The sequence below is a fragment of the Nelumbo nucifera genome, chromosome 7 (genome assembly GCF_055504915.1).
Source record: "Nelumbo nucifera cultivar China Antique chromosome 7, China Antique-T2T, whole genome shotgun sequence".
Taxonomy (NCBI): domain Eukaryota; kingdom Viridiplantae; phylum Streptophyta; class Magnoliopsida; order Proteales; family Nelumbonaceae; genus Nelumbo; species Nelumbo nucifera.
This window is the reverse complement of record NC_142655.1, coordinates 47470511-47498146: the sequence shown is the minus strand read 5'-3', so window position 1 is coordinate 47498146 and position 27636 is coordinate 47470511. Positions and strand designations below refer to the sequence as shown.

Below are 27636 nucleotides of genomic sequence, written 5' to 3'. Positions count from 1 at the left end.
CCCATTTAACCCCACTCAGATCATACATCATACTGAAATTTCATGCACACTTAAACCTTATTCTGGAGTCATGGGCTTCCATTAACCGCAGTGCCACAGGGATATCTGTGGAACCTACAGTTGCTGGTAAAAGCCTCCTTATGGAGCAATTAAAATCAATGTCTCTCTCCTATACAATGGGTCAGTTTGATCTGATGTATAAATTAAATGACACTGATCAGATAGCAATCACCATTTGTTCTATTATACATCCTGGACATTAAGTATTGTGGAGTTGAAAGAGAGCAGAATGAGTGGTTACAATAAGTCTTCCATTTGAGCCCAATCTCTTTTCAATAAGCTCCTCACAATACAAAATCAATATATTCCAGTTTCATTCAAGAATTCAAGAACAGAAATCTAGTAATCTAGTCAATTAAGCAACACAAAAATGTTGATCTGATGGCGGATCTGAGCAAATGGATTATTTTCTTTCCAATAAGCTCAGACACTCTGTGGTGAAACAAGCAAATGACCTGGATATATTCTCCCCCTATTACTAATGTTTTTGGTAAATTCATCCTATCACCAATGTTATAGCAATGACTTCAATCTTTCATGCTGTGTCTGTATGTGGCTCCGAGTAATTTCCTTGGTAGAACAGCACCCAGACAGGGCCATGGTCAGCTCAAGCTCATCCCGCAGCATTTCTATGACACGTCTTATACCATGTTCTCCCTTGACTGCTAGCCCATAGAGCACAGGCCTCCCCACCTATGAGAAGGTAAATATAGACAAAATCATAAAACTAATACGGAACAAATTGGCTACATTACTAACTGTAACAAAATGGGGTATCACATAATGGAATACCCAAATAATAAAAAGACCAACAGAAATGTATAATTATAGATGTAATTTTATAGTATTATTTAGGAGTATTTCATGATGATGGACATTCATACTGTCCACACACTGAAGCCATGCATTGATACTGATTGTTCAATTGGTCAGCCCATATTGTCATATCTTCAGAGATGGTACCAGTTCCCCCTTGTTTTTGTGGAAAAGTCACTGTAGAAAAATCTTTATTACTATGGAGCATATAAGAAAAAGGTGATATTGACTTTCTTCAAGATTAGATGTATGCAATACGAATGCCATGATTGCTATCTGGTTTTAGCAAAGAAACTGAGGAATACCAGCATCCAAGTACTATAAAGCTAGATATCCAACATTCAATTATTTGCAAACACAAAGCTAAGGTTGAGGCTAAAAAAAGACTTACAAGAACAGCTTGGGCACCGAGAGCAATAGCTTTGAAAACATCTGTTCCACGGCGTATTCCTCCATCAAAGAGAACAGGAACTTTATTCCCAACAGATTTAACCACCTGTGACCCCAGCAACCATCCCAAAAAGGGAAAACAAGAGATATTGCTTTAGTCTTTGTCAAGTGGAGAGTACATTTATTGATGGTATTTTGGTCATTATAATAAAAAAGAATGGGGTACCTATTGAGGAGTTTTTGTATAACTTATTATAATACAAATACCAATGACTAGGGCATGGAATCCAAGATAGATTAAACCGTTTTTCTCTGAACCTTTCTTCTCTCTTCTTCTTTTCAAATTTTCACATATTTTTTATTCAGTCAATTGCATTCAAATATCAGGTAAGCTTGGTACCAGAGTATTGTTGATTGTGCTATTCCCAAGATATTGCTGACATCATTGTCCATACAAATGATGTCAACATCCATACATGATCAACCTGCAGTCCGTCAAAAGAAAACACTAGATGCTTGGAAGTATTTTTTTTGAAAGAAATCATCCATCTGCAGTGGATTGTGATAGAATCTTATGGCACTTTTTCTGGTGATAATCTTATCTCTTAAAGGTCCAAGAAATAGTCTGTTCTTGCTCGTTTTAGTGCAGGAGAAAAACATAGAGCTATGGACCACAATGTTTCTGAGTTACACTAGTTGAAGATTCTCTCACATGAGATAGGAGTTCGAATTTGAAAGTCTTAGGAAGTTATTTTGTGATAACCAAGATAAAATAAACATTGCTCACAATCCTGTGCAATATGATTGGACTAAGCACATTGAAGTTGATATACACTAACAAGAACGTATTGCTAGTGGTGAGGCTTGTTTAACATTTGTAAAATATAGAAACCTACTGGATAATTATCTCATTAAAAAGTTCCTAAGATGAATCCTGAAGATAATCTTTGCGGGATGGGCATGTATAACAGCTATGCTTATCCTGAGGGGGAGTGTTAGCAAAGGAAGGGCTTTTTAGTCTTTGTACTTGGGATACCTAGTAGCCACCTGATTAAGGGCATCATTGTAGGTTTATCGTATCACATAAAAGATAATGGTAGAGGGCACTGAATCAAGACAAAACAACCCTATTCTACTATTTTCTCTCTTCTCTATTTCTCTTCCTCTTTTCTTTCCTTTTCCTTTTCGTTTGCAATTTTTTGCTACTAGAAAACTTCTACATATTTTTTGTTTCAAAAGGCAGTTAGTGATCCCTTTTGGAAAGTAACATTGATAGGAAGAATAACAATTACAAAACTTTGACAAGAGAACACAACATAAGCATTTTTTTTTAAGTTTGATAAAGCATTTAATGGCATAAAGTTAAAATACAGTTTTCATCTTATAATTTATTCATTTTATTATTAGTTTACTACATATGCTGTAATATTGGAACAAAAAGTAAGCTTTTACTACTTTAAGTACCAGTTTAATCAATCAGCATCTGTCAAATCCAGGAAATATGCCACATTGGTCACACACATGCCAAAAGGCCAAGAAAATAGCTATATGGTGGTGAAACTGAGCATGCCATTAGAGTAAGTGAGGTTTTGCTTAATTCTAATTATTCTCATCTAAGGAAACAAAGCATCACCTCTTCTAGAGCAAAGATGGTGGCTGGTACATAGTCAAGCTGGCGTGCTCCATGGTTAGATACAATGATCCCATCAACTCCTACTTCCACAGCTTTTATAGCTATAAATGGTTCAATAAAGTCATTAAAAAAGCCCATTCAACTTCAGGAAAAATACAAAAAAATCCTTTTCCATACTAAAATCTCAAAATTTTCATCAACCACTTTTTAATATGACTAGAAATGAGAAGCTACTTGTATTTTATAATTTAAAAGAATAACGAGAAGAAACAGAAAAAAGAGAAAGGCAAACAAATCAAAGGCTATAAATGATCAAATAAGCTTATTTTCTAGGGAAAGATGAAAGTTCAAACAAGAAGATAAACACAAGCATGGATTAACTAATGACGATGACTTCCATGGTTGTTTCCTCTCCTAGATGATGATTATCATTATCTAGGGAAAGATGAAGATGATGATGATGATTAGAAACTCTGCTAGTGTGAGCTTGTCTTACATTGCTGATCCCAAGTCTGGAGAAAGGAGGGGTGTGTCAAGTTGGGCAGCCAGCACTAAACTTTTGCTTAAGGTAATGTTAAGTGATCAAAGGTATGCTAGGGTGGTCCGGGAAGTGACCCACCACAACAATGCTAGGTTGTGGCATTAAATACAAAAGGGTTCCATAGCCTTTTGGATGGGGGCGGGTAAAGAAGTTAGTTCAAGAAACTCAACTTCGTTTAGGCACTTGGAATATAGGAACTAACATGAAAGATCATGGAATTAGTAAACGCATTGAAGAGGACAAGGATTAATATTGCATGCTTGCGGGAAACTAAATAAAGGAAAAGAAAAGGTTAAAGAAATTAAATATTTGGTGATAGAATAAGACTTATTTTAAGGAGGAAATCACTAACACAATTAGTGCTTATACATCTTAGGTGGGTTTAGATGAAAATGTTAAAAAAATGGGAAAACTTAGAAAGGCTAATCCAAGAAATTCCAAGTGAAGGAAAGATTTTTAGAGGAAATCTAAATGGGTATGTGGGATGTTAGAGTCGACAGTACAAGGGTATTTTGGTCTTCCTGGGATTGCCGCCATATCAGATTTTTTTTTTGAATATCTCCTAAACAGATTGGAAGTTTGTTAAGGGGCCAAAAAGGAGTGGTCGTTTTTTGTTCTTGGAGGTAAATATGCCTCCAGTTTCTGTGGTGGTGATCGTTATGGTGGTGTACTAAATACCCTCTATTCGATGGCACGAAGAGGGCTGACTGTGAACAGGTGTGAACAGAAATTCCTATTCGGCTAGTAGTGAACTGCGGCTGCTTCCTTTTGGTCTGGATTTCATTCATGTGACAGCGTGGTTTGGTAGGTATGCATATGAACCTCTTTTCCTTCTGTTTATACCTGGATATGTGAGCTGAAAGTAGGGTTTTCGAATGCTGCAGTCATGACAGTAGCAGTGTGGTCATAAATATATTTTATTGAGTAGTGTGTGGTGTGGTGCTGAATAGTAGAAGGTGATTACTTTGTTTATAATAGTGATTTCTTTGTGAAGTGAGGTGAATTGGTTAGGATGGCGTCAACTGGAGATGGTAGTGACAATAAGGCAGGTGTTATGATTTCTCCCGATTACTTAAATGTTCAAATGACCTCTATTAAGTTGAATGGTGAGAACTATGTGCCATGGGCCAAATCTGTGCAAGTGTTTTTAAAAGCCAAGAAAAAAGTAAAACATGTGAAAGAGGAGAAACCCCCCTCTGATTCTCTAGGGTTTAGTGATTGGGAACAGGAGGTTGCACAGATTATGACCTGGTTGTGGAATAGCATGGAACCTAAAATTAGTATGAATTTTATGATCCTAGATACGGCCAAGGAAATTTGGGACCATGCTAAGAAACTTTATTCCAGCCAAGATAATACCACTAGTGTATATCAGCCTTACCAAGAGTACTTTAATCTGAAGCAAGGTAACCAAAGCTTGGAGGAATACTATGCAAACATGAGAAATCTCCGTAATGAGCTTAATGTATATCATCCTCTAACACCAGATGTTCAAGTTCAGCAACAACAGCGAGAGCAACTTGATGTGACAAGGTTTCTAGTGGGTCTAAAGGCTGAATATGAACATGTTCGAGCACAAATACTGGGAGGGTCTTCTATCCCCTCTCTTGGAGAAGTGTTTGCCCGTCTTCGGAGGATTCCTATTGATTCTACAGAGTCTTCTCTCTTGGACAGATCTAGTTTTGTGGTGACTAGAGGGGGAGGTCGTGGAACTAGAGGTGGTGGAAGTGGTGGCTGTGGGTTTCCAGGAAACTGAGGTGGTCCTATGTTTAATCGTTCTAGTGGCCGCAGTGGAGGCCAAGAGTTAGGGAAGGTTGTGGTAGAGGAAGAAGTAATGGAACTAGGAAATGCACATACTGTGGATTAGAGGGACATACCATTAATTTTTGCTATGATTTACATGGTCCACCCAACACTCCATGCTGTGACTAGTGGCAGTGGTACAGTTAGTGAAAACTAGTAGACTGTTTAGACCCCCTGCACATCTACTGGTGCTTCTGGGAGGAAATGGTGAGTGTACCACGTGAGGTATATGAGAAGTTCCTTCAGACATCCTCTCAGCAGAATACAACTACTCTTGCCCATTCAAGTATGGCTTGCTTGGCTTCCAAACCCTCACACTGGATCATTGACTTTGGAGCCTTGGATCATATGTCTAGGACTCCAAATGTGTTTTCTTCACTTTCACAGTCTTCTACATCCCAAACAATTACCCTTGCTAACGGTTCTACCTCTCCCATTTGTGGTGTTGGTGATGTTGATCTCACCTCCTTATCTTTATCCTCTGTTTTATATGTACCCAAATTCCTTTTTAACCTTATGTCTGTTAGTAGATTAACCAAGTCACTTAATTGGTCTATAACCTTTTATCCCTCTTCTTGTGTGTTTCAAGATCTCAAGACGGGGATGAAGATTGGTGGAGGGCATGAGGCAAGTGGATTGTATTACTTTGATGGTGGTGGCCTGCTAGTAGCCTTTCAGTCATCTCTTATTCCTCTCCAATGACACCGCAAACTTGGTCACTAATCTCTCAAGGCTCTAAAGTTGTTGGTTCCATCCTTAAGTCATTTTCCATCGTTGGATTGTGAGTCGTGTTAGCTTGGGAAACACCATAGAGTCTCTTTTAATCCAAGAGTTGATAGTTGTGTCTTGAGTCCTTTTTCTTTAGTTCATTCAGATGTTTGGGGTCCAAATAAAGTAGTGTCATACAATGGTTATAAGTATTTTGTAATTTTTGTTGATGACTTTTCAAGGATGACATGGCTCTATCTTATGAAAGATCGAAGTGAATTGTTCTATATTTTTCAAAAATTTTGTGCTGAAATACGTACTCAATTTGGTGTTCATGTCAAAATTCTCCGCTCAAATAATGCAAAAGAATACACCTCACACCATTTCAGGAATACCTAGAGCATCATGGGATAATTCATCAAACTTCTTGCTCTTATACCCCACAACAGAATGGAGTTGTTGAATGGAAAAATCGACACTTACTTGAAATCACTCGGTCCATTATGCTTGATATGAATGTTCCAAAGCGTCTTTGGAGTAATGCTGTCCTGACATCATGTTTCCTCATCAACCGGATGTCCATGTCCATCCTCAGAAGTCAATCACCTTTCTCAGTCTTGTTCCCTACTCTTTCTCCATTCTCTCTTACTCCTAGAGTCTTTGGTTGTGTTCGCTTTGTTCAAAATTTAGGACCTGGTTTAGACAAGTTAGATGCACGTGCTACCAAATGCAGCTTCCTTGGATATTCCAGGACCCAAAAAGGGTATAAGTGTTATAAGCCTAGCTCCCATCGGTCTTTTGTGTGTTCGGATGTTACTTTCTTTGAGTCAGTCCCATTTTTCTCGAGTACTGAGGCTCCTTCTCTTGCTCCTGTGGTTCCACTTCCTGTTCCAGTTGAGGACCCCCTTCTCGTGGTTCCTGTTCCGATTGTGGATCCCCTTCCCGTGGTTCTTGTTCCATCCCCACCATCTCCAGTGTAGGTTACTACTGAGAGGCCACCAATCAAAAAAGTGTATACTCACAGAAGAGCACTAGCCCCTCCTCCAGTTCAGTCCTCGTTGACAGATCCTGTGGCTGCACCTCCTTTTGACCTTGATCTTCCTATTGCTTTGCGGAAAGGTAAACGTAGTTGTACATCTCATCCTATTTCTCATTATGTGTCAGTTGCTCACCTTTCTGCTTTCCATCGTCATTTTACATCTTTGCTTTCCTCTGTTTCCACTCTCAAGATTGTCCAGGAAGCCCTTATCTCTCTAGGGTGGCGACAAGCAATGGAAGAGGAATTGTTTGCTTTACAACACAATCACACGTGGAACTTACTACTCTCCCTCCTGATAAGGATGTTGTTGGGTGTAAGTGGATCTACATAGTGAAGTATCTTCCAGATGGCAGTGTGGAACGATTAAAGGCCAGGTTAGTGGCCAAGGGCTATTCTCAGTTATATGGTGTTGACTATATAGAGACATTCTCTCTTGTGTCTAAAATTGGCTCAGTTTGAGTATTAATTTCATTAGCAGCAATGTGTGATTGGCCTCTCTTGCAACTAGACATCAAGAATGCCTTCCTGCATGGTGATCTGATTGAGGAAGTATATATGGAGCAACCCCCAGGATTTGTTGCTCAAAGGGAGGATGGTAAAGTTTGTAAACTTAAAAAGGCAATCTATGGGCTAAAACAATCTCCATGTGTGTGGTTTGGTAGATTCAGTGAAGTAGTGAAGAACTTTGGGATGAAATAATGTCAAGTAGATCATTTTGTGTTTATCCGTGACTCAAAAGATGGTAAAATCTTACTAGTGGTGTATGTGGATGATATTGTCATAACTGGCAGTGATAGAAATGGGATTGACAGATTGAAAAACTTCCTATAGAATCACTTCCACACGAAGGATCTTGGTAAGTTGAAATACTTCCTGGGAATAGAAGTTGCAAGGTCAAGGCATGGAATTAACTTGTGTCAAAGGAAATATGTCCTTGACCTATTTGAAGAAACAGGGCTGTTAGGTGCCAAACCAGTCGAAACACCTATAGAACCGAATGCTAAGTTTTGTATTGATGTAGGTGAAGAGTTTGATGATCCTGGAAGGTATAGGAGGTTGGTGGGAAAATTGAACTATCTGACTATCACACGGCCAGATATATCATTTGTTGTAAGTATAGTGAGTCAGTTTATGCAACACCCTCGGATTTCACATTGGGAAGCAGTTCTAAGGATAGTTAGGTATCTGAAGGGTGCTCCAGGTTGTGGTCTGTTATACAAAAGTGGAGGAACTCTTGAGATAGAAGGGTATACAGATGCTGATTAGGCTAGTTCTATATCAGACAGAAGGTCAACTATAGGATATTGTACCTTCCTTGGTGGCAATCTGGTAACTTGGAAGAGCAAGACACGAATAGTGGTGGCAAGGAGCAGTGCAGAAGCTGAGTACAGGGCTATGGCTCATACTACATGTGAACTAGTATGGCTGAAGAATTTGTTATAAGAGATGGGGTCCTCAGTTGACAGATTCATGAGGTTATACTATGAGCTGTACACATTTCTTCTAATCCAGTCTTCCATGAGAGAACAAAGCATATTGAAGTTGATTGCCACTTTGTAAGAGAAAAAGTGATCGATGAAGTGATAACTACAGCTCATGTGAGTTTAGGAAACCAATGGACAGATCTATTTACAAAGGGGCTGTCTCGGGGCAGAGTAGATTACATATGTAACAAGCTGGGACTTTATGACATATATTCTCCAACTTGAGGGGGAGTGTTAGAGTCAACAGTACAAGGGTATTTTGGTCTTTTGTCTATCTAATTGAGAGTGAATAGTTTGTTTTATTTAAGTTTAAATTATGTGTCCCATACTTAATGAGGGACAATTCCATCTTTTGTAATTCAGCATTATACATTGTAGTGAGGGACAATTCTTCTTCTTCTTCTTACTTTGAACTTGAACTGAATAGGATTAATCTACTTATTCACATGGGAAAAGAAATGCAAGTTATGTTATAGTGCATGGAGGGTTTGAGTTCGAGGAGAGGAATCAAACAAGAGATACAATTTTATAATTCAAATTCCTATGGCATGATTGGTATAAAATATTTTAAAAAGGATGAAGATTTAAAAGTGGATTAAACTTAGGTCAAATAGATTTTTTTCTTAGTAGGAGAACAGAAGAATGATATATAAAACAACAAGGTTATTATAGAGGAAAACTTAACAACACAACATAGACTAATGGTTGTAGAAGTGCATGTTAAAAAATAAATTATAAAGTGGAAAATATGTGTACAAGAATTAGGCAAGCAAATCTAAAAGGAGAAAAACTAGTGCAATTTAGAGACATACTAACAATAGAAGGAAAATGGAATTTAGATGAAGAAACTAATGATATGTGGCTTGAAATAGTCAACTATATAAAAAGTAGGAAAATACATTTAGGAGAATATAAAGGAAAATGACAATGATAAAGAAACTTGGTGGTGGAATGAAGATGATAAAAGTATAACCAAAATACAACAAGTATTTTATAAAAATTGGCAAAGGACAAAATGTAAAAAATTTAGAAAAATATAAAATCATAAAAAAGGTGTTAGTGAAGGGGTATTTTGGTCTTTGTACCTGTTGAGAATGCTGAGGTGTACTATTATGTTAGTTCGAGTGCCTCTTACTTAAATAAGGGCACTCATGTCTTTTCCAAATATATTAATAATATAATTACAGGTCTGGCCGAAACAAGGGTTAACTTTCCTAATTCGAACCAGACCTTTTCTCTCCTTCTTCCTCTTTCTTCCTTCTTCTTTCCTCTCTTCCTTCTTGCTGTTTACTTTACTTTTCAGCTAATAAACAAAACAGACTTCTAGGGCAGGCCGAACTTCAATATGGTATCAAAGCATCATTAAACAAATCAGGCCTGCTAGAATTCTGTTTTTTGTGCATCCGAACTAGGGTTTCTTTTGGATTTCTCAGCCGTTGGTTGGAGACTGGGAAAAGGGCTGAAAAGGAGTGATCGCCCTCTTCCCTTGGAGGTTTCTATGCCTCCGGTTGTGTCGTTGGTGATTGGTTGCTGTGGTTTCTAAACCCTCCCCTAATTAATGTAGGGCTGGTACGTGTGGTGCAGTGGTGTTTCATTCCTTCATGTGGTTTGCCTTCAGGCAATGAGGTAAGGAGTTCTTTTTTATGCATAATTTCTGCTATGGAACACATGAGAAGGTGTGGTACAGATCGTATGATGGGTTTTCAGATTGCAGTATGCTAGGGTTTATGCTGGTTTGTGTGTGATTCGAAGGGAAGTAGTGTTTACTTAATGGTGAAACTTCCGGTAGCTGTGGAGTAGGGTTTGTGGTGTTACAAGTGTGGCTTTCAACATTTATTATTGCTGAAATCAGTGTGCAGATTTCGGTGAAGTGTTTGTGTGCAGTGTGCAGTGTGTAGTGCTCGGGATTCAGTGATAAGGGAATTCGGCAATGGCAGATAACAGTGATAGTAAACCTAGTGTGATGATATCTACCGACTATCTGAATGTCCAAATGACCTCCATTAAACTGAATGGAGAGAATTATGTCCCTTGGGTCAAGTCTGTAGAGGTTTTTCTAAAGGCGAAGAAGAAGGTAAAACACATAAGAGAGGAGAAACCCCCCACTAATTCTCAGGAGTACGAAGACTGGGAATAGGAAGATGCACAGATCATCACATGGTTGTGGAACAGTATGGAACCCAGAATTAGTGTGAACTTCATGTTTCTTGACACAACCAAAGAGGTGTGGGATCATGCTAAGAAATATCAACTGTATCAGGAATACTTTAATCTGCAACAGTGAAGTCAGAGCCTAGAGGAGTACTATGCTAGTATGAGAAATATCCGTAATGAGTTAAATGTCTATCATCCTCTCACTTTTGATGTCAAAGTTCAACAGCAACAGAGAGAGCAACTTGATGTGACTCAGTTTCTGGTGGGGCTGAAGTCTGAGTATGAACCAGTACGAGCCCAGATACTAGGAGGATCTGCCCTTCCATCTTTAGAGGAGGTGTTTGCTCGTCTTCGGAGGATCCATTGGATCTATGGAAAACTCTAATATCTTAGATAAATCAGCATTTGCAGTGTCAAGAGGTCGAGGCGGCAGAAGTGGAGCTCGAGGAGCCCAGCCTGTCTGTGGTGGCAATAGTAGTCTAGTGTATGGCAGGAGTGGTAGTGGTGGATCTACACATATCCGTGGTGGTGGTCGTACTGAAGGCAGAGATTTAGGGGGAGCTCGTGGTAGAGGACGTGGCTCGGGTCCATGGAGGTGTACTCATTGTGGTTTGGATGGACATACTATTAACTACTGCTATGACTTACATGGTCCACCCTCGACGTGGGCCAACCATGCCATGACTAGTGACACCAGTTCCAGCTTTAGACAGGAGAACCAGTCAGCTGACCAGATGGTCCAGGCAAGAAGATGGTGAGTGTTCCTCGTGATGAGTATGAAAGGTTTGTTCAATCCATGTCGCAGCAAAACACAACTACCTTTGCACACTCAGGTATGGCTTGTTTGGCATCCACACCCAACCCCTGGATTATTGACTCTAGAGCCTCCAATCACATGACGGGAACTCCAGGTGTGTTTTCATCTCTCACTCATTGCTCAACATCACAATTTGTTACCCTTGCTAATGGCTCCACATCATCTATCTGTGGTGTTGGTAATGTTGACCTAGACCCTGTATTCCTATCCTCTGTTTTAAATGTACCTAAGCTTCCATTTAATCTTATGTCCGTTAGTAAGCTGACCAAGTCCCTTAATTGCTCCATTACATTTTACCCCTCTATGTGTGTTTTTCAGGATCTCAAGACGGGGATGAAGATTGGTGGAGGGCATGAAGCCGATGGACTGTATTATCTTGATGGTGGTGGAAGAACGTCAACGGCCCTTCAGTCATCTATTTCTCCTCTCTAGTTGCATTGTAGATTTGGTCATCCTTCACTGAAAGCGCTGAAGTCCTTGGTCCCTTCATTGAGTCAACTTTCTGTTCTAGATTGTGAGTCGTGTCAATTTAGGAAACACCATCATGTTCCCTTCAGTTCTAGGGTTGATAACCGTGTGTCGAGTCCTTTTTCTTTAATTCATTCAGATGTTTGGGGTCCTTATAAAGTGATGTCATATAATGGATACAAATATTTTGTTATTTTTGTTGATGACTTTTCAAGAATGACGTGGCTCCATTTAATGAAAGAAAGAAGTGAATTATTTGCCATCTTCCAGAAATTTTATGCTAAGATCCGCAATCAATTTGGCATTCACATCAAAATTTTCCGTTCTAATAATGGCCGTGAATACTTGTCTTCATCTTTTCAAGAATACTTGGACCAACATGGCATTATACACCAAACTTCATGTACCTACACTCCACAACAGAATGGGGTTGCTGAGAGAAAGAACCAACATCTTGTAGAAATGGCACGCTCACTCATGCACCACATGAATGTTCCCAAACCTTTTTGGAGTGATGCAATGCTCACCTCTTGTTTCTTAATTAATCGGATGCCCACGTCTATTCTTGATGGTCGTTCTCCTTTTAGTGTCTTGTTCCCCAACATGTCTCCGTTTCCGCTTTCTCCTCGGGTATTTGGGTGTGTCTGCTTCGTCCATAATCTGGGTCCCGGGACTGACAAGTTAGATGCACGATCCCTTAAGTGTATCTTCCTTGGCTATTCCCAGACTCAGAAAGAGTACAAGTGTTACCATCCCAGTTCTCGTCGTTCCTTGGTATGTGCTGATGTTACATTCTTCGAGTCTACTCCGTTCTTCGTGGGGTCTGGTGATGCTGCGTCCTCCACATCACCTCCTCCTCTTCCCCTTCCTGTGGCTGATCCTCCTCCTCTGGTTCCGGTCGTGCCTACGTCCTTGCCTCTGGTGCCACCGTCCGTTGACCGTCCACCTATCCGTCACGTGTATACACATCGCCCACGTGTACCGGCTGCAACTCCTCCGGCTTCATCACCGTCGACAGATCCAGCTCTAGATCCGACACGAGCCTCCGACCTTGATCTTCCTATTGCCTTATGGAAAGGTAAACGCATCTGCACCCTTCACCCTATTTCCAATTTTGTTTCACTTACTCACCTCTCCGCCTCCCATCGCCAGTTCATCTCTTTGTTATCCTTAGTGGTTGTTCCTAAGGATGTCCAGGAATCCCTTACCTCTCCAGAGTGGTGCCGTGCTGTGGAAGAAGAGCTCTCTACTCTCCTTCATAATCACACTTGGGACCTCACCGCTCTTCCTCCTAGGAAGCAGGTTGTCGGTTGTAAGTGGGTGTATATTGTTAAGTACTTGCCAAATGGTCGTGTTGAGCACCTGAAGGCACGACTGGTTGCAAAAGGGTACTCCCAAACCTATGGCATTGACTACACAGAGACATTCTCCCCGGTTGCTAAGATAGGTTCAGTTCGTGTTGTCATCTCCCTTGCAGCTATGTATGATTGGCCTCTACATCAGCTAGATATCAAAAATGCCTTTTTGCATGGTGATTTGCTCGAGGAAGTATACATGGAGCAACCACCAGGGTTTGTTGCTCAGGGGGAGGATGGTAAGGTATGCAGACTTAAGAAGGCTATATATGGACTTAAACAGTCCCCTCGAGCATGGTTTGGTAGGTTTAGTGAGGTGGTCAAGAAGTTTGGTATGAAACAGTGCCGAGTTGATCACTCTGTCTTCAGTCATGACTCTCCGACAGGCAAAATACTACTGGTGGTGTATGTAGATGATATCGCTGTGACTGGGAATGATAAAATGGGCATTGACAGATTGAAGGCATTCCTACAGGAACACTTTTAGACAAAGGACCTTGGCAAATTGAAATACTTTTTGGGCATAGAGGTAGCAAGATCTAAGCATGGCATTAATTTGTGTCAGAGGAAATATGTGCTTGATTTACTGGAAGAAACAAGTTTGTTGGGTACTAAACCGACTGAGACACCTATGGAAACAAATATGAGGCTGAGTAGTGATATAGGTGAAGTATTTGAAGACCCTGGCAGATACCGATGACTTGTAGGCAAACTAAACTATCTAACCACTACTCGGCCAGATATTTAATTTGCGGTTAGTGTGGTGAGTCAATTCATGTAGAAACCTTTGGTCCCACATTGGAATGCAGTGCTAAGGATTGTGAGGTATTTGAAAGGAGCTCCTGGTCATGGTTTTCTGTACAAAAGTGGCGGAAAACTGGAAGTAGAAGAATACACCGATGCTGATTGGGCAGGTTCTATGTCTGATAGACGGTCTACCACAGGCTATTGCACTTTTCTGGGGGGTAACCTAGTAATGTGGAAAAGTAAGAAGCAAACAGTTGTGGCAAGAAGCAGTGCAGAAGCAGAATATAGGGCCATGGCACATACTGCTTGTGAATTAGTGTGGCTAAGGAACCTTCTACAGGAGATAGGATATGACATCAGTACTCCAATGAAGCTCTATTGTGACAATCAGGCAGTGGTTCATATCTCTTCCAATCCAGTCTTTCATGAAAGAACCAAGCACATCGAAGTTGACTGTCATTTTGTGAGAGAGAAGGTGCTGAATGGAGTGATAGAGACTGCATATGTTAATACAGGAAACCAGTGGGCAGACTTATTTACAAAAGGTTTGAGTCGGGGGAGAGTGGACTACATATGTAACAAGCTGGGATTATATGATATATACTCACCAGCTTGAGGGGAAGTGTTAGTGAAGGGTATTTCGGTCTTTGTACCTATTGAGAATGCTGAGGTGTACTATTATGTTAGTTCGAGTGCCTCTTAAATAAGGGCACTCATGTCTTTTCCAAATATATTAATAATATAATTACAGGTCTGGCCGAAACAAGGGTTAACTTTCCTAATTCGAACCAGACCTTTTCTCTCCTTCTTCCTCTTTCTTCCTTCTTCTTTCCTCTCTTCCTTCTTGCTGTTTACTTTACTTTTCAGCTAATAAACAAAACAGACTTCTAGGGCAGGCCGAACTTCAAGAAAAGGAAATTAAAAAGAAAGTGAGTGAATCCAAATTTAAGGTATATGATGAACTATGTCATAAATTAGACACTAAAGAGGAAGAGAATGGAATTCATAAATTTGCAAAAATGAGAGAAAGAAAAGGCAGAGTTTTAAATCAATATAGATATATTAAAGAGGAAGATAAAAGAGTCTTGATAAAAAATTAGGAAATTAAGGAAGATGGAAAAATATTTTGAAAAAATATTAAATGAAGAACATGTAGAGGGTGCTAGTGGAGGAGGAATCAATAACTCAAATAATATTTAAAGTAACATATACCTTTGTAAAATTACTGTATCCTAATAGGAATGATGAAAGGTAGGGGAGAGGTCGGCTTATTATGGCTAATTAAGTTATTTAATTAGATAATGAAAACAAAGAAAATGTCAAATGAATAGAGAAAGAGCACTGTGGTGCCTATATTTAAAAACAAGGGTGATATATAAAATTGTAACAATTATTGTAGAATTAAATTCATGAGCCACACTATGAAACTTTGAGAGAGAATAATTGACCAACCATTACAACATGAAACAAATATTTTAGAAAACTAATTTAGGTTTATGATAGGAAGATCGACCATGTAAGCCAATTTTTTATTAAGATGATTTATAGAAAAGTTTAGAGAGAAGAAAAAAGGTCTCCATATGGTTTCATTGATCTAGAGAAAGCATAGAATAGAGTCACTAGGGAGGTAATATGGGGAGTAGTTGGAAGAGAAAGGAACCCCAATCGGTAAGTGGACCTAAAGTAAGGATTATGTATGAGGTGCAAAAACTAATGTTTGAAAACTTGTGGGGGAGACATCATACGTTTTTTAGTTTAAAAAAAAAATCATATATATATTTTTTTATGAGCAGCCCTCAAGAGGTTCTATTAATAATTTTGGAAAAATAATAGAGGTTGTCTTACACCTAAAGAGTGGTTAGCCTCAGATAACACCAACCTAGAAAAAAAAAAGAGATCACTAATACAAAATATTTTACATAACTTGGCCCGAAAACATGTTGTCCCTCATTGCCACTTGTTTTTCAAATCCATTTGCTAGTCCATTAATAAATTGTGGTATCCATTTCACCACAGCCCTCAATTCCTCTATCATCTTCTTGATTTATTGAATAGTATGTCTGTATTTCCATGAAATTTTGTAGGTTCCACTCAGCTACCCAGCCACGACTCTTGAATCTCCTTCAATCAGTAGGTCACTGATGTTCAAAGCTTTTGCTCTTCTTATGCCATGGAGGATTGCCCGCATTTCTTCCTTAATTGAATATCCATTCCCTATAGGTCTTGAAGACATTGTAGTGATGTTTTCTTCTTCATACCTGAATGTGCCTCCAATGCTTACCAAGCCTAGATTTCCTAAACAACAACCATCAAAGTTAAACTTTATATAGCCTGGTCTAAGAGGGAACCATCTAGCAATGAGGACTTTTCTGATGAAGAAGACTGAGTCACCTGTCTCCAGGTTTTAATGATATCATTTGTTGTAAAAGGCGAAAAATATCCAATGTCTTCACCCAATGAACAAATTTGATGGAGATACCGTCTAATGGTATCCTCAAAAAACCTTTCCTTGTTACTAAAACCATGTGCTATCCTTGAAGTGTGAACAATAAAGCAATGCCCTTAAATCCTCTGGAATTGATCAGATGCCACCAAATTATCAGAGAAAGAAAGTCCAAATAGTAAACACAATTTGGTAGGAGATTAGAAAGTTAAATGCGCTTTCCCTGTTTGCTTTGTAGAGGAGACAAATATATGGTGAGATGTACCAAAATGGTTTTTTCCTCTTTAAGTTACCACAAGTATTAATTTTGTTTAGAAACAAAATTAATTTTCCTCTATATGTGCACAACTTAGTCCTTTGGTGAAATGATCTACCAATTGATATTATCCCACATATGGGGTAACTATTTTTCTCCATTAGTAATCTTTTCTCTACAAAGTGACAGTCCATTTCTATATGATCGGTCCTATCATGAAATACCAAGTTGGAAGAAATGTGAATTGTTGCTTGGTTATCAAAAAACAATTTTATAGGCTTACCTCCACTCCAATTTCCTATTACAAATGCTTCAACTAGACCAGCTCACAAGTGGTGTGAGCCGTCACTCTGTATTCTACTTTAGCACTACTTCTAGCTACAACACTCTGTTTCTTATTCTTCCAAGTAATTAAATTTCCACCAATAAAAGTGTAGTAGTCTGTGGTGGACTTCCTATTTGTTACTGATCCTTCCCAATTTTCATCTGAGTAACCCTCTAATACCAATTCTCCCCCTTTCTTTATAACAAGCCTTTACCTAGAGCACATTTTCAGTATCATAAAACTCTAGCAATTCCTTACCAATGACTAGTTCTTGGGTTTTACATAAACTGGCTAAGTACTCCCACACTGAATGAAATGCCTGGTCTAGTGATAATAAGATAGATAAGTTTTCCAACCAGCCTCCTACAGCTTTCTAAGTCTTCCAACAGCTTCCCCTTACTATCAATGATCTTGGTATTCGGGTCACTAGGAGTTTCAGTTGTCTTCGCTCCTAGTAACTGTGTTTCCTCTAACAAATCAAGTACGTACTTTTGTTGTGAAAGAGAGATTCCCCACTTAGACCTTGCCACCTCAATTCATAGGAAGTAATTTAATTGGTGCAACTCCTTGGTTTGGAATTTGTGCTATAGGAACTGTTTTAATTCACCAATTCCGCAAGTATCACTTCCTGCAATAATGATGTCACTAACATATACTATAAAAATAACCTTTCTAGATAAAGTATCTCTACTAAAAACTAAATGATCAACACTGCACCGATATAAGCCAAACTCTTGAACCTCCCAAACCAAGCACAAGGTGACTACTTCAGACCATAAATTGCTTTCTTTAACCTACACATCTTTGTAAACCCATTTGCATCCTACTACTTGTTCAGTTGTTTGTCTTTTTTTGATCAGCAAAAGAGAATTTTATTTGAAATTAGGGTTAAAATAAGGTTTTACAGCTTTGTGTATGGGATTAAAGCTCCCACACTATTACAAATTTCTGTCCCACTTTACATTGCAGCCCAAAACAATTGTTGCCTCAAAGCCCCTTGTTTAGCAAGATAATCAGCTAGCCCATTTGCACTCCTTCTAACCCATTTGAGTTCAGCCTTTACCTCCCTTGCAACCTTTTCCACTTCCCTTATCACTTGTTTGAAGGTCCACGGACTTGTTCAGTTGTTTTTCAAGAGGCAAGGAGGTGAGTTCCTCGATGTGGTTAGACTTAAGAGCATAAACCTCTTCATCCATCGTCTTCTTCCACTCTAGTGAGGCAAGGGCTTCCTGGAAAAAACGGGGAATGGATACAGAAGAAAGAAGAGACAAACCACTAGTAGGAGGGAGATAAGTAAGAAAATGACACATAACAGGAAATGGGATGACCAGTATAAGTACACCTACCTTTCCAACGGGTAATGGGAAAGTCGATGTCAGTTGGATCACTGAGGATAAAGTGGATCATGGCTAGAGAAAATTTCCCCATGGTCTTTTGGCATGCACTCTATGAATGGGTGCTCATGGAGTAGCCTCAACAGTGGGAGCCAGTGGATCAATTGATGACAAGGAAACCTCTGCAGTAGGAAGACGAAGAGGCAGCGAAAGAAGAGAAGATATGGGAAATTGTTGCAGAAAAAAATGGTACATTCTCAAAAGTGAAACATTCGAAAGGGAAAAAATATCAACGAAGGGAAGGACTATAACATTTATAAACTTCTTGGTTTTGAGAATATCCCAAAAAGACACACTTAAAGCATGAGGTTCTAGCTTATCCAACCCAGGACCAAATCTGGGAACAAAACAGACAACCAAAGATACAAGGATGAAAAGGAAAAGGAGATAATGAGGAAAAAGGGGTCTCATCACTAAGAACAGATGAAGGCATACGATTTATAAGGAAGCAAGACGTAATCACAACATAATTCCAATAAACTTTAGGGACAAACATTTGAATTAAGAGAGATCAAACTATAACAAGCAAGTGTATTCTTCTGTTCTTCCACACTGTTTTGTTGGGGTGTGTGTGAGCAATAAGATTGATGGATAATTCCATGAGAATCAAAAACAACTAAAAGGGTCCTTGAAAGTATTCCTTTGCATTACTAGAATGAAACATTTTAATAAAAACACCAAAGTAATCTTGAATCTCAGCATAGAAAGAGAGAAAAAAATCAGATAATGCCACTATAGAGATGTACTGCCTCTACTCTTTTTATACCACCACCACAACCACCTCTAGCTCCACATCCAACTCCTCTACCACGAGTACCACCTCCTCTACTAGCGGCTAAAGAAGACCTCTTTGACATGAAAGTGTTATCATTCTATGGATTAGAAGCTCTTCTAATGTGGAAAAACACTTTTGAGAGAGATGGGATGCCACTACTATCTAGAATTTGAGCATGCAAGCAGCATCCTTGTGATGAACCAAACATCAAGCTCTTCTAATGTAGGTATGTAGCGCTCACTCAGACCCTTAGAGAACACCAAACATCAAGATTAACACCATAAAAGTGCACGCGAGCAGCTCACAACCAACCCCTACGCTGCAATGAACCCGCAGTACACCAGCATCCTTGCGATGAACTCGCAATACGTATCACAATAATCGCGATAAACCCGCGGATCACCGAGGCAAGTTAGCGTCAGAACCCAAAGAAACCATAGCTGAACCCTTCCAAGAGCCCCAAGCCCACCTGAACATGCGATGAATCTACATCCGCTAAGGTGTGCAGTGAACTCACAGCCTGCAAACTTGCTCGTGGCCCGGGTTAGGACGAACCCAAGCCGAGCCCATGGCGAGGCCCACGTATGCCTGAGGACACGTGGAACCCACGACAACTAAGGATGCAGTGAAATGCCACGTGGAACCCACGACAACAATCTAGTCCATATGTTCTCTTTGTTCCTGTTGCACCTTCTACATGGGTTGATACAAATTTATTCATTCCTTAGACTCTTCAAGGCTACACAATACTCTTCTACACTCTTGTCACTATGTTGAGTAAAATAATCTTGATATGGTTGGTATATCCTTGTTATATTATTCTGTCCTAAATAAAGTTGCTTTGCATGATCCTAGATCTCCTTAGAAATGTCTAGAAACATAAGATCAACACCACTGTGATTCTCCATATTGTTCCATAGTAATGTCATATTGTTCCATTGTACTCATCAGATCCACTTTTTTGGCTTGCCATCCTTAATATATTTTAATTCACCTTTAGTAAGATGAAATACCTCAACAGACTTTGACTAGGGTACATAATTGAGACCATTAAGTTTGATAGATGTCATTTAAACAGTCGTATAGTCCTGTGGTAACCCTACATCAGATTTTAACCTCACTATTAGATGAAACCATAAAGTTGATTTCACTCCAATTGCAATCCAAGAAAAAACTACTAGTCACCACTCACTGGTGCTACACTGCCAAGGGCCAAACTGCTAGACAACACTTACAGCAAAAAAAAACAATAAAAAAACTACTTTCACACACTTAAACTACTAACCGACCATTTATGCAATTAAATAACATACCTATAAACTAAATTAAATCACTAAATCACCATAACCCAAGGAAAAATTGATTCCATATACCTGTTCATAGGGGCTCGGATCTGCTACCCACTACTTGTTCCCACATTCCTACCCGTGGGATATAACAACTGCACATTGGGAATTGTTAGACAGTGTATGCCCTTAGCTCCAATCAGATTGATGTACGTTATGACATTTATTGTAAATGAATAAAGTACATATTTGATTCATGTTATAGTGGTGTGTTTCTATGTAATACCCTTAAACTGGACACTTATTGAGACTTGTGTTAGTTTAGAATGTTCACAGCCGTTGGATAAGTCTGGAGAGATTTATCCTGCCAAGGCTGACATTGGTGTGCTGCCAAATGTTGGGGTGGCCTGTCTCAGCTGCCAGGGTGAGGCCCAAGGCACATGCAGTGTAGGATTAATTGAATCTTTGAACCGGACCAGATTTCCAGTATTGCCCTGGACCTTGGAGATTGATGGGAAAAACTGGAAAGTTACACCTGACCCCTAGACTCGGTTATGATACTGCACTAGGTGTCGGATTGGTCTGTCTTTGATATGCCTCAGTGAGATCCTTAGCGGGGGTCAAAACTTGGGTATGTTGGGACAGTCCGAGAATTCATCTGAGTGGGTGATCATAGTGACAGGATCAGCCCCTTTGTCGGACAAAGGTAATGATCGGGATGCACTCTCTTTGATGGAAACCAAGACTGCTGGCAGCCGATTTCAATTGTTGAGATTTGTTTTGCAAAATATATTTTATATGAGATATAAAAGTATATATGTTACGGTTTCAAACGTTTGCAAAAGGTTTTAATTCCCGGGATCCATGTGAGTAGAGAGTGCAGCACTGTTTCTTGCAGCCGAGGGAGAGGTCCTCTCTTGTCGGGTAGTGTATGGTCATTATGGGCTGAGAGGTTAAGTGTAAGACCATTGAGGGTAATACCTAATGGGCTAATCTTGCATCTGCCCATAGTCCCTGGGTGTTACAAGGTGGCTTGGCCCAGGGACCACTTAGTGTAAGTGTTGGGCCCGTAGAGTCCATGTGATGGGCTCAAGGGGTTCACTGGGCTTTCCAGTGAATTCGGCTAGGCCTTGTAACAAAGGCTGGGCCGAACCCTTGTGGCTGATGTGTAGATCAATGCTTGGGTCCCACACCATACAAGGAAGCCAAACTGGGCAGCAGTTTGGAAGGCTAAGTGAGCACATATACTTATTGGGCCTAAAGCCCATTTCGAACTGGCCTGATTTGATCAGTTAAAGAAGGGGGCAGATTTGAGATTAGATTAGCAGATAGGATAAGGTCTTATCCCTATCCACTCAGAGAGTCCAAATCTGAATATAGATTCAGACCTGAAAACCTTCTGATAAGATTAGGAGAGGGCTGATCTAATCTGCAGATAATATAAGGGTCTATCCTTATCACTTAAGGGGAATTCAGATCCAAATATGATTTGGATCAGCAACTCCTAATGGGATTAGGAGCTGATCCCTTTAAGGTTATAAAAGGAGGAGGGGGCGGCAGCCTATTAGAAGATCACATTCTCACCTACAGAGAAGAGATTACAGAAGAGAGAAAACAGCCTCCAGTAAGACTGCGCTGATTTCTCCCTGCCGCCGCCGCCATTGCCAGTGCTCCACGACAGTAGGAGTGATCAAGAACGGTTCTTGATATCAGTCCTTTGTGAAAGGGCTGATTGGAAGTAGTGCTCACGTGTCGTCCAGCTGATTCTTGTGAAGGATCTAGTTCTTTGGAAGAACACTGCTGATTCTGTTCCATCCTACACTGCGCCATCTTCAGTGGGAGCAGTCTTTGGTTCCTTCCTTGGGCGTAAACACCTCCATTGGGAGATATTGTTTCCCCGTATCAGGTATATCCCTCTCTTGCTTCTGTTTTCAGATCTGGTTCGATTTAGGGTTCAAGATTGATCCTTGAAAATGCAGATTTTCTAAAACAGGGAATGCAATTCCCAGATGAGGGGAGAGGAAATTTTTGAAATTTCGCCTAACCTACCTGTAGGGTTCGGCTATCCATATGATGGATCTCTCATTCCTTCAAGAATATCTCCCTTTTCATTCATAGGGAGATATTCCCAATGAGTAGATGTTTTGTCCCATGGGTAGGGAGGTGGAAACAAGTAGTGGGTAGCAGATCCGGAGGCTGTTCATGGTGGTGTAATGCCACATTTTCATGCCACCCGCACTGTAGCAGGCCGTGTGGCCCATTCAAGTTGGGGTTGGGGCTCAACACGAGCCTAGGCCTGTGGCCCACGGGCCTTAGGCCAGACCGGGCTGGGCTGACCTATGTTATTTTATTTTCTTTCTTTTTTTTGTTTTCACTATAAAAGATCAAAATTTCAAAAAATTATAAAAAAATAATGAAAAGTTGAGGGAGAAAATGACAAATTCAATGATTGCAACAGCAATTTGAAAATAAAATCATCTTAAAATTTTATTCCATATGAATAATCAATTCATACAATAAAAATATAAAATGATTAAATGGAATTGAAAAAATGCTATTATAAAATGATTAAATGATGTGTCGGGCCATGCCACTGCCCAAAACCCTTGTTCTAGCCCAGTCCCAAGGGTCATGTCGTGGCTCCCATGGGTAGCTTGGCCTATTTTACAACTCTACCTGTTCATACTTTCTCTCCCCTATCGAGTCACTGAAAAAGGGGTTCTTTTGTATGTGTGTAGAGAGTTCTACAACTTCGATTTTCTGGCTGCTAGACAAACAATCTCAATGAAGCCCTTCAACCACACAATCACTTTCCCTTTTCCCAAAACCATTCCTTTTCCAACTTCCCTAATCTTTAGACCTGTCTTTCCAGCTTCTAAGAATTCCATACTAAGTCTCTTTGCCTCTATCTCCACCCTCAACCTACATTTCTCCATACTTTGGAACTCTTGTTCTTGCTCTTGCGCCATCCCCGTCTCCTTCACTTTTCTACTCTTCACGTGGGAGCAATGTTTTCAAACCCTCATTTACCTAGATGGTTTAACTGTCCAACCTGGAAACAGGTCATTAATCTGATTTTGTTTATGATATGACCCAGCATTTAAAAAAACAGTTGAAATGTTCAATAAACGATTGACCTGGTAGTTCAAACTGTTAAATTGTTCGACCCAGATGACGTTTCATGGGCATTTCTCTTTGAAAAATGTGGCATTATTTGATCTTTTGACTTCTAAATTTAAATTAATAAATGGCAGCAAACCATTTCTGTCTCATTTATAACAGTTCAAATCAATGAATGGGCAACAAACTCTCTCTCTCTCTCGTCATAAATGTTCTTTACCGAGATGTAATCAATTAAGAAAATGAAGAAGCAAATTCATTTAACACTTATCATCCTTTCTTATATTAAAAAAAAAGAGAAGAAAGAAACAGACAAATTCGTTTACTGAGATGTAATCAATAACAATCTACTTCTGATGCAATTTAAACCAATTGTTTATTCAAGACATTATCATTATTATGGCATTACAGGTCAATGCAGGTGGTTAAACTGCTAATCCATGACCTAGAGGCAAAAGTGATTCCATTTTGGGTCGTTTTTTAAAACATCATGTGGGAGAGACATCAGATTTTATAGTTACTGTTATCAGTGCAGTGATGGAAGAGAAGAGGAGAAAACAGAGGAGAGAGAGAACAGAGAGAGCAGAAGAGAGGAGAAAAGATTGAGAGTCAAAAAGCATGTTGTAGGCGCCAGCTATTTTGTAATATATACTAGGGCGACAACAACTAAAAAATTAAAGGGTAAAAGTACGACAATACCCCTACGGTACTATACTTAGGAAAAGATGTTTGCAAGTTGGGACATAGATGTCAATCATGCCCAACTTGTCACATAAGTCATAATGCCATGAATGGTGTAGCCCTTTTGTAAAGATGTCTGCAAGTTGATCCTCAGAGCTGACATAAGGAGTACACACTTCCCTTGTGATAACTTTCTCTTTGATAAAGTGTTTGTCGACTTCAATGTGTTTAGTTCAATCATGCAGCACTGGATTAGCAGCAATTTTATGGCTGCTTTGTTATCACATAATAGGGTCATAGGTCTGTTCACTGGAAAACCCAACTCACTCAACAGATTCTTTAGCCACATAATTTCAGCCACTCCATAAGCCATTGCCCGATATTCAGCTTCAGCACTGGATCTAGCTACCACATTCTGCTTTTTGCTTCTCCAGGTAACTAGGTTTCCTCCTATGAAGGCATAGTAGCCACTAGTTGACTTTCTGTCACTTAGGGATCCTGCCCAATTTGCATCAGTGTACACTTCAAATTTCAGATGTCCATGCTTTTGAAACAACAAACCAGTGCCTGAGAACTTCTTAAGATATCTAAGAACTTTTTCTGCTGCTTCAAGGTGAGTGGTCTTGGGAGCATGCATGAACTGGCTAAGAACACCAACTCCATAAGCAATGTCGGGGTGGGTCATAGAAAGATATAACAATCTTCCTATAAGTCTGAAACTATTTCACATTCTTGATAGGTTCACCTTGGCAGCCACCTAATTTGTGGTTAGGATCAATAGGGGAATCAATTGGCTTCACTCCCAATTTTCCTGTATCCTGGAGTAGATCTAGGACATACTTCCTTTGGGAAATGAAGATACCCTTTTGTGAGCGAGCAACTTCAATTCCAAGAAAGTATCTTAGAGGACCTAGATCCTTTACTTCAAACTGTATAGGAAGAAAAATCTTCAACTTTTGGATTTCATCCTTCCAATCGCTAGTGATAATTATATCATCAACATATATTATCAGAGCAGCAATTTTCCCTTCCCCTCTTTTCACAAACAATGTGTGATCAGATTGACATTGCTTGTATCTTTTCTGTTGAACCGCTGCATGGAACTTGCTGAACTAGGCTCTCGATGATTGTTTCAGCCCGTATAAAGGCTTCTTCAACCAGCACACTTTCTGTTCATTGCCTTGAGCCCAAAAACCAGAGGGTTGTACCATGTAAACTTCCTCTTCAAGGTCACCATTCAGGAATGCATTCTTGATATCAAGCTGATGTAGATCCCAGTCAAGATTAATAGCAAGGGAGAACAGGACTCTAATGGAGTTCATCTTGGCAACGGGTGCAAAAGTCTCTACATAATCAACTCCATACACTTGTGTAAACCCCTTTGCCACTAAACGAGCTTTATACCTCTCCACAGTGCCATCAGCCCTATGTTTGACTATGAACACCCATTTACATCCAACTGGATCCTTTCCCTTAGGAAGATCTACTAGTTCCCATGTGCCATTTTTATGTAGAGCATTAATTTCTTCCTTCGTAGCATCTGTCCATTCAGGTATTGAAAGAGCTTCTACCACATTCTTAGGGATAGGAACACTGTCAATGGAAGTGAGAAAGGCCCGAAAAGAGTGTGAAATGTTTTCATAGGAAAGAAAGTGAGAAATGGGGTGTTTAGTGGTGCAAGATCTAACACCTTTCCTGTGAGCAATAGGAAGGTCAAGGTCATTAGCAAAAGAGGTATCAATAGCAATAAGATCAGGGACATCGATAGGAACCAAGATACCTGAGTGAGTATGATCTGCCCTGGGGAGTTTGATGGTGTGAAATCCCTATTCGATTCTAGGTTAAAGTAGAGAAGAAGAAGAGGAGAAAGAAGAAGAAGAGGGGTTCGGCCAGATTAGGAAAATCAGTCCACCTCTAGCCGACCCACTTGTATTTATGTCCAATAACATAGTTACAAGAAAGACCATATTGTCCCTCATAAGTGATGGGACACATAACTTAAACTCAAATAAAATACACCTTTCACTCTCAAATAGATAAACCCAAATGACCAAAATACTCCTAATTTGTATATTCTAACACTCTCCCTCAAGCTGGAGAGTATATGTCATATAGTCCCAGCTTGTCACAAATATAATCTACTCTGCCCCGAGACAATCCCTTTGTAAAGAGATCGCCCACTGATTTCCTGATCTCACATGAGATGTGGTTATCACTCCACTTTTCACTTTCTCTCTCACAAAGTGACAATTGACCTCAATATGTTTGGTTCTCTCATGGAAGACTGGGTTGGAAGAGATGTGAATAGTAGCTTGGTTATTACAATATAGTCTCATGGGTTTGTCAACCGAAAACCCCATCTCTTGTAGCAAGTTCTTCAACCATACTAGTTCACATGTAGTATGAGCCATAGCTCTATACTCAGCTTCTGCACTACTCCTTGCCACCACTATTTGTTTCTTGCTCTTCCAAGTTACAAGATTGCCACCAAGGAAGGTACAATACCCTGTAGTTGATCTCCTGTCTGATATAGAACCAACCCAATCAGCATCTGTATACCCTACTATTTCAAGAGTCCCTCCACTTCGGTATAGCAAACCACGACCTGGAGCACCCTTCAGGTACCTAATAATCCTTAGAACTGCTTCCCAATGAGGAATCCGAGGATGTTGCATAAACTGACTCACCATACTCACAGCAAATGATATATCTGGTCGGGTAATAGTCAGATAATTCAACTTTCCCACCAACCTCCTATATCTTCTAGGATCATCAAACTCTTCACCTGCATCAACACTAAACTTGACATTAAGTTCCATAGGAATCTTTGCTGGTTTAGCACCTAACAGTCCTGTTTCTTCAACTAGGTCAAGAACATATTTTCTTTGACATAAGTTAATTCCATGCCTTGACCATGCAACTTCTATTCCCAGGAAGTATTCCAGCTTACTCAAATCTTTCGTATTGAAGTGGTCCTGTAGGAATTTCTTCAGCATGTCAATCCCGTTACTGTCACTCCCAGTTATGACAATATCATCCACATACACCACTAGCAAGATTTTCCCATCTTTTGAGTCATGGTTGAACACAGAATGGTCTACCTGACACTGTTTCATCCCAAATTCTTTCACTACTTCACTGAACCTCCCAAACCATGCGCGTGGAGATTGTTTCAGTCCATAAATTGCCTTTTTGAGTCTACAAACCTTACCATCCTCCCCCTGAGCAACAAACCCTGGCGGTTGCTCCATATACACTTCCTCAATGAGATCACCATGTAGGAAAGAATTTTTGATGTCCAGTTGCACAAGAGGCCAATCATACATAGCAGCTAATGAAAT

The 27636-nt window shown here is 39.8% G+C and overlaps 1 protein-coding gene across 3 annotated transcripts in view; it reads right to left on the bottom strand.

Moving 5' to 3' along the window:
* Window positions 1–220: 220 nt before the first annotated feature.
* LOC104609499 (peroxisomal (S)-2-hydroxyacid oxidase GLO4-like) overlaps window positions 221–27636 on the bottom strand; it is a 146430-nt gene continuing 119014 nt past the window's right edge. For all 3 annotated transcript variants that reach the window (XM_088891203.1, XM_088891202.1, XM_088891204.1), the window contains exons 10-12: window positions 2900–3000; window positions 1268–1372; window positions 221–753 (exon numbers count right to left, since the gene is read on the bottom strand). In XM_088891203.1, coding sequence (XP_088747329.1) covers window positions 574–753; window positions 1268–1372; window positions 2900–3000 — 386 coding nt within the window. In that variant the 3' untranslated portion in view covers window positions 221–573. The remainder of the gene's footprint in view (window positions 754–1267; window positions 1373–2899; window positions 3001–27636) is intronic.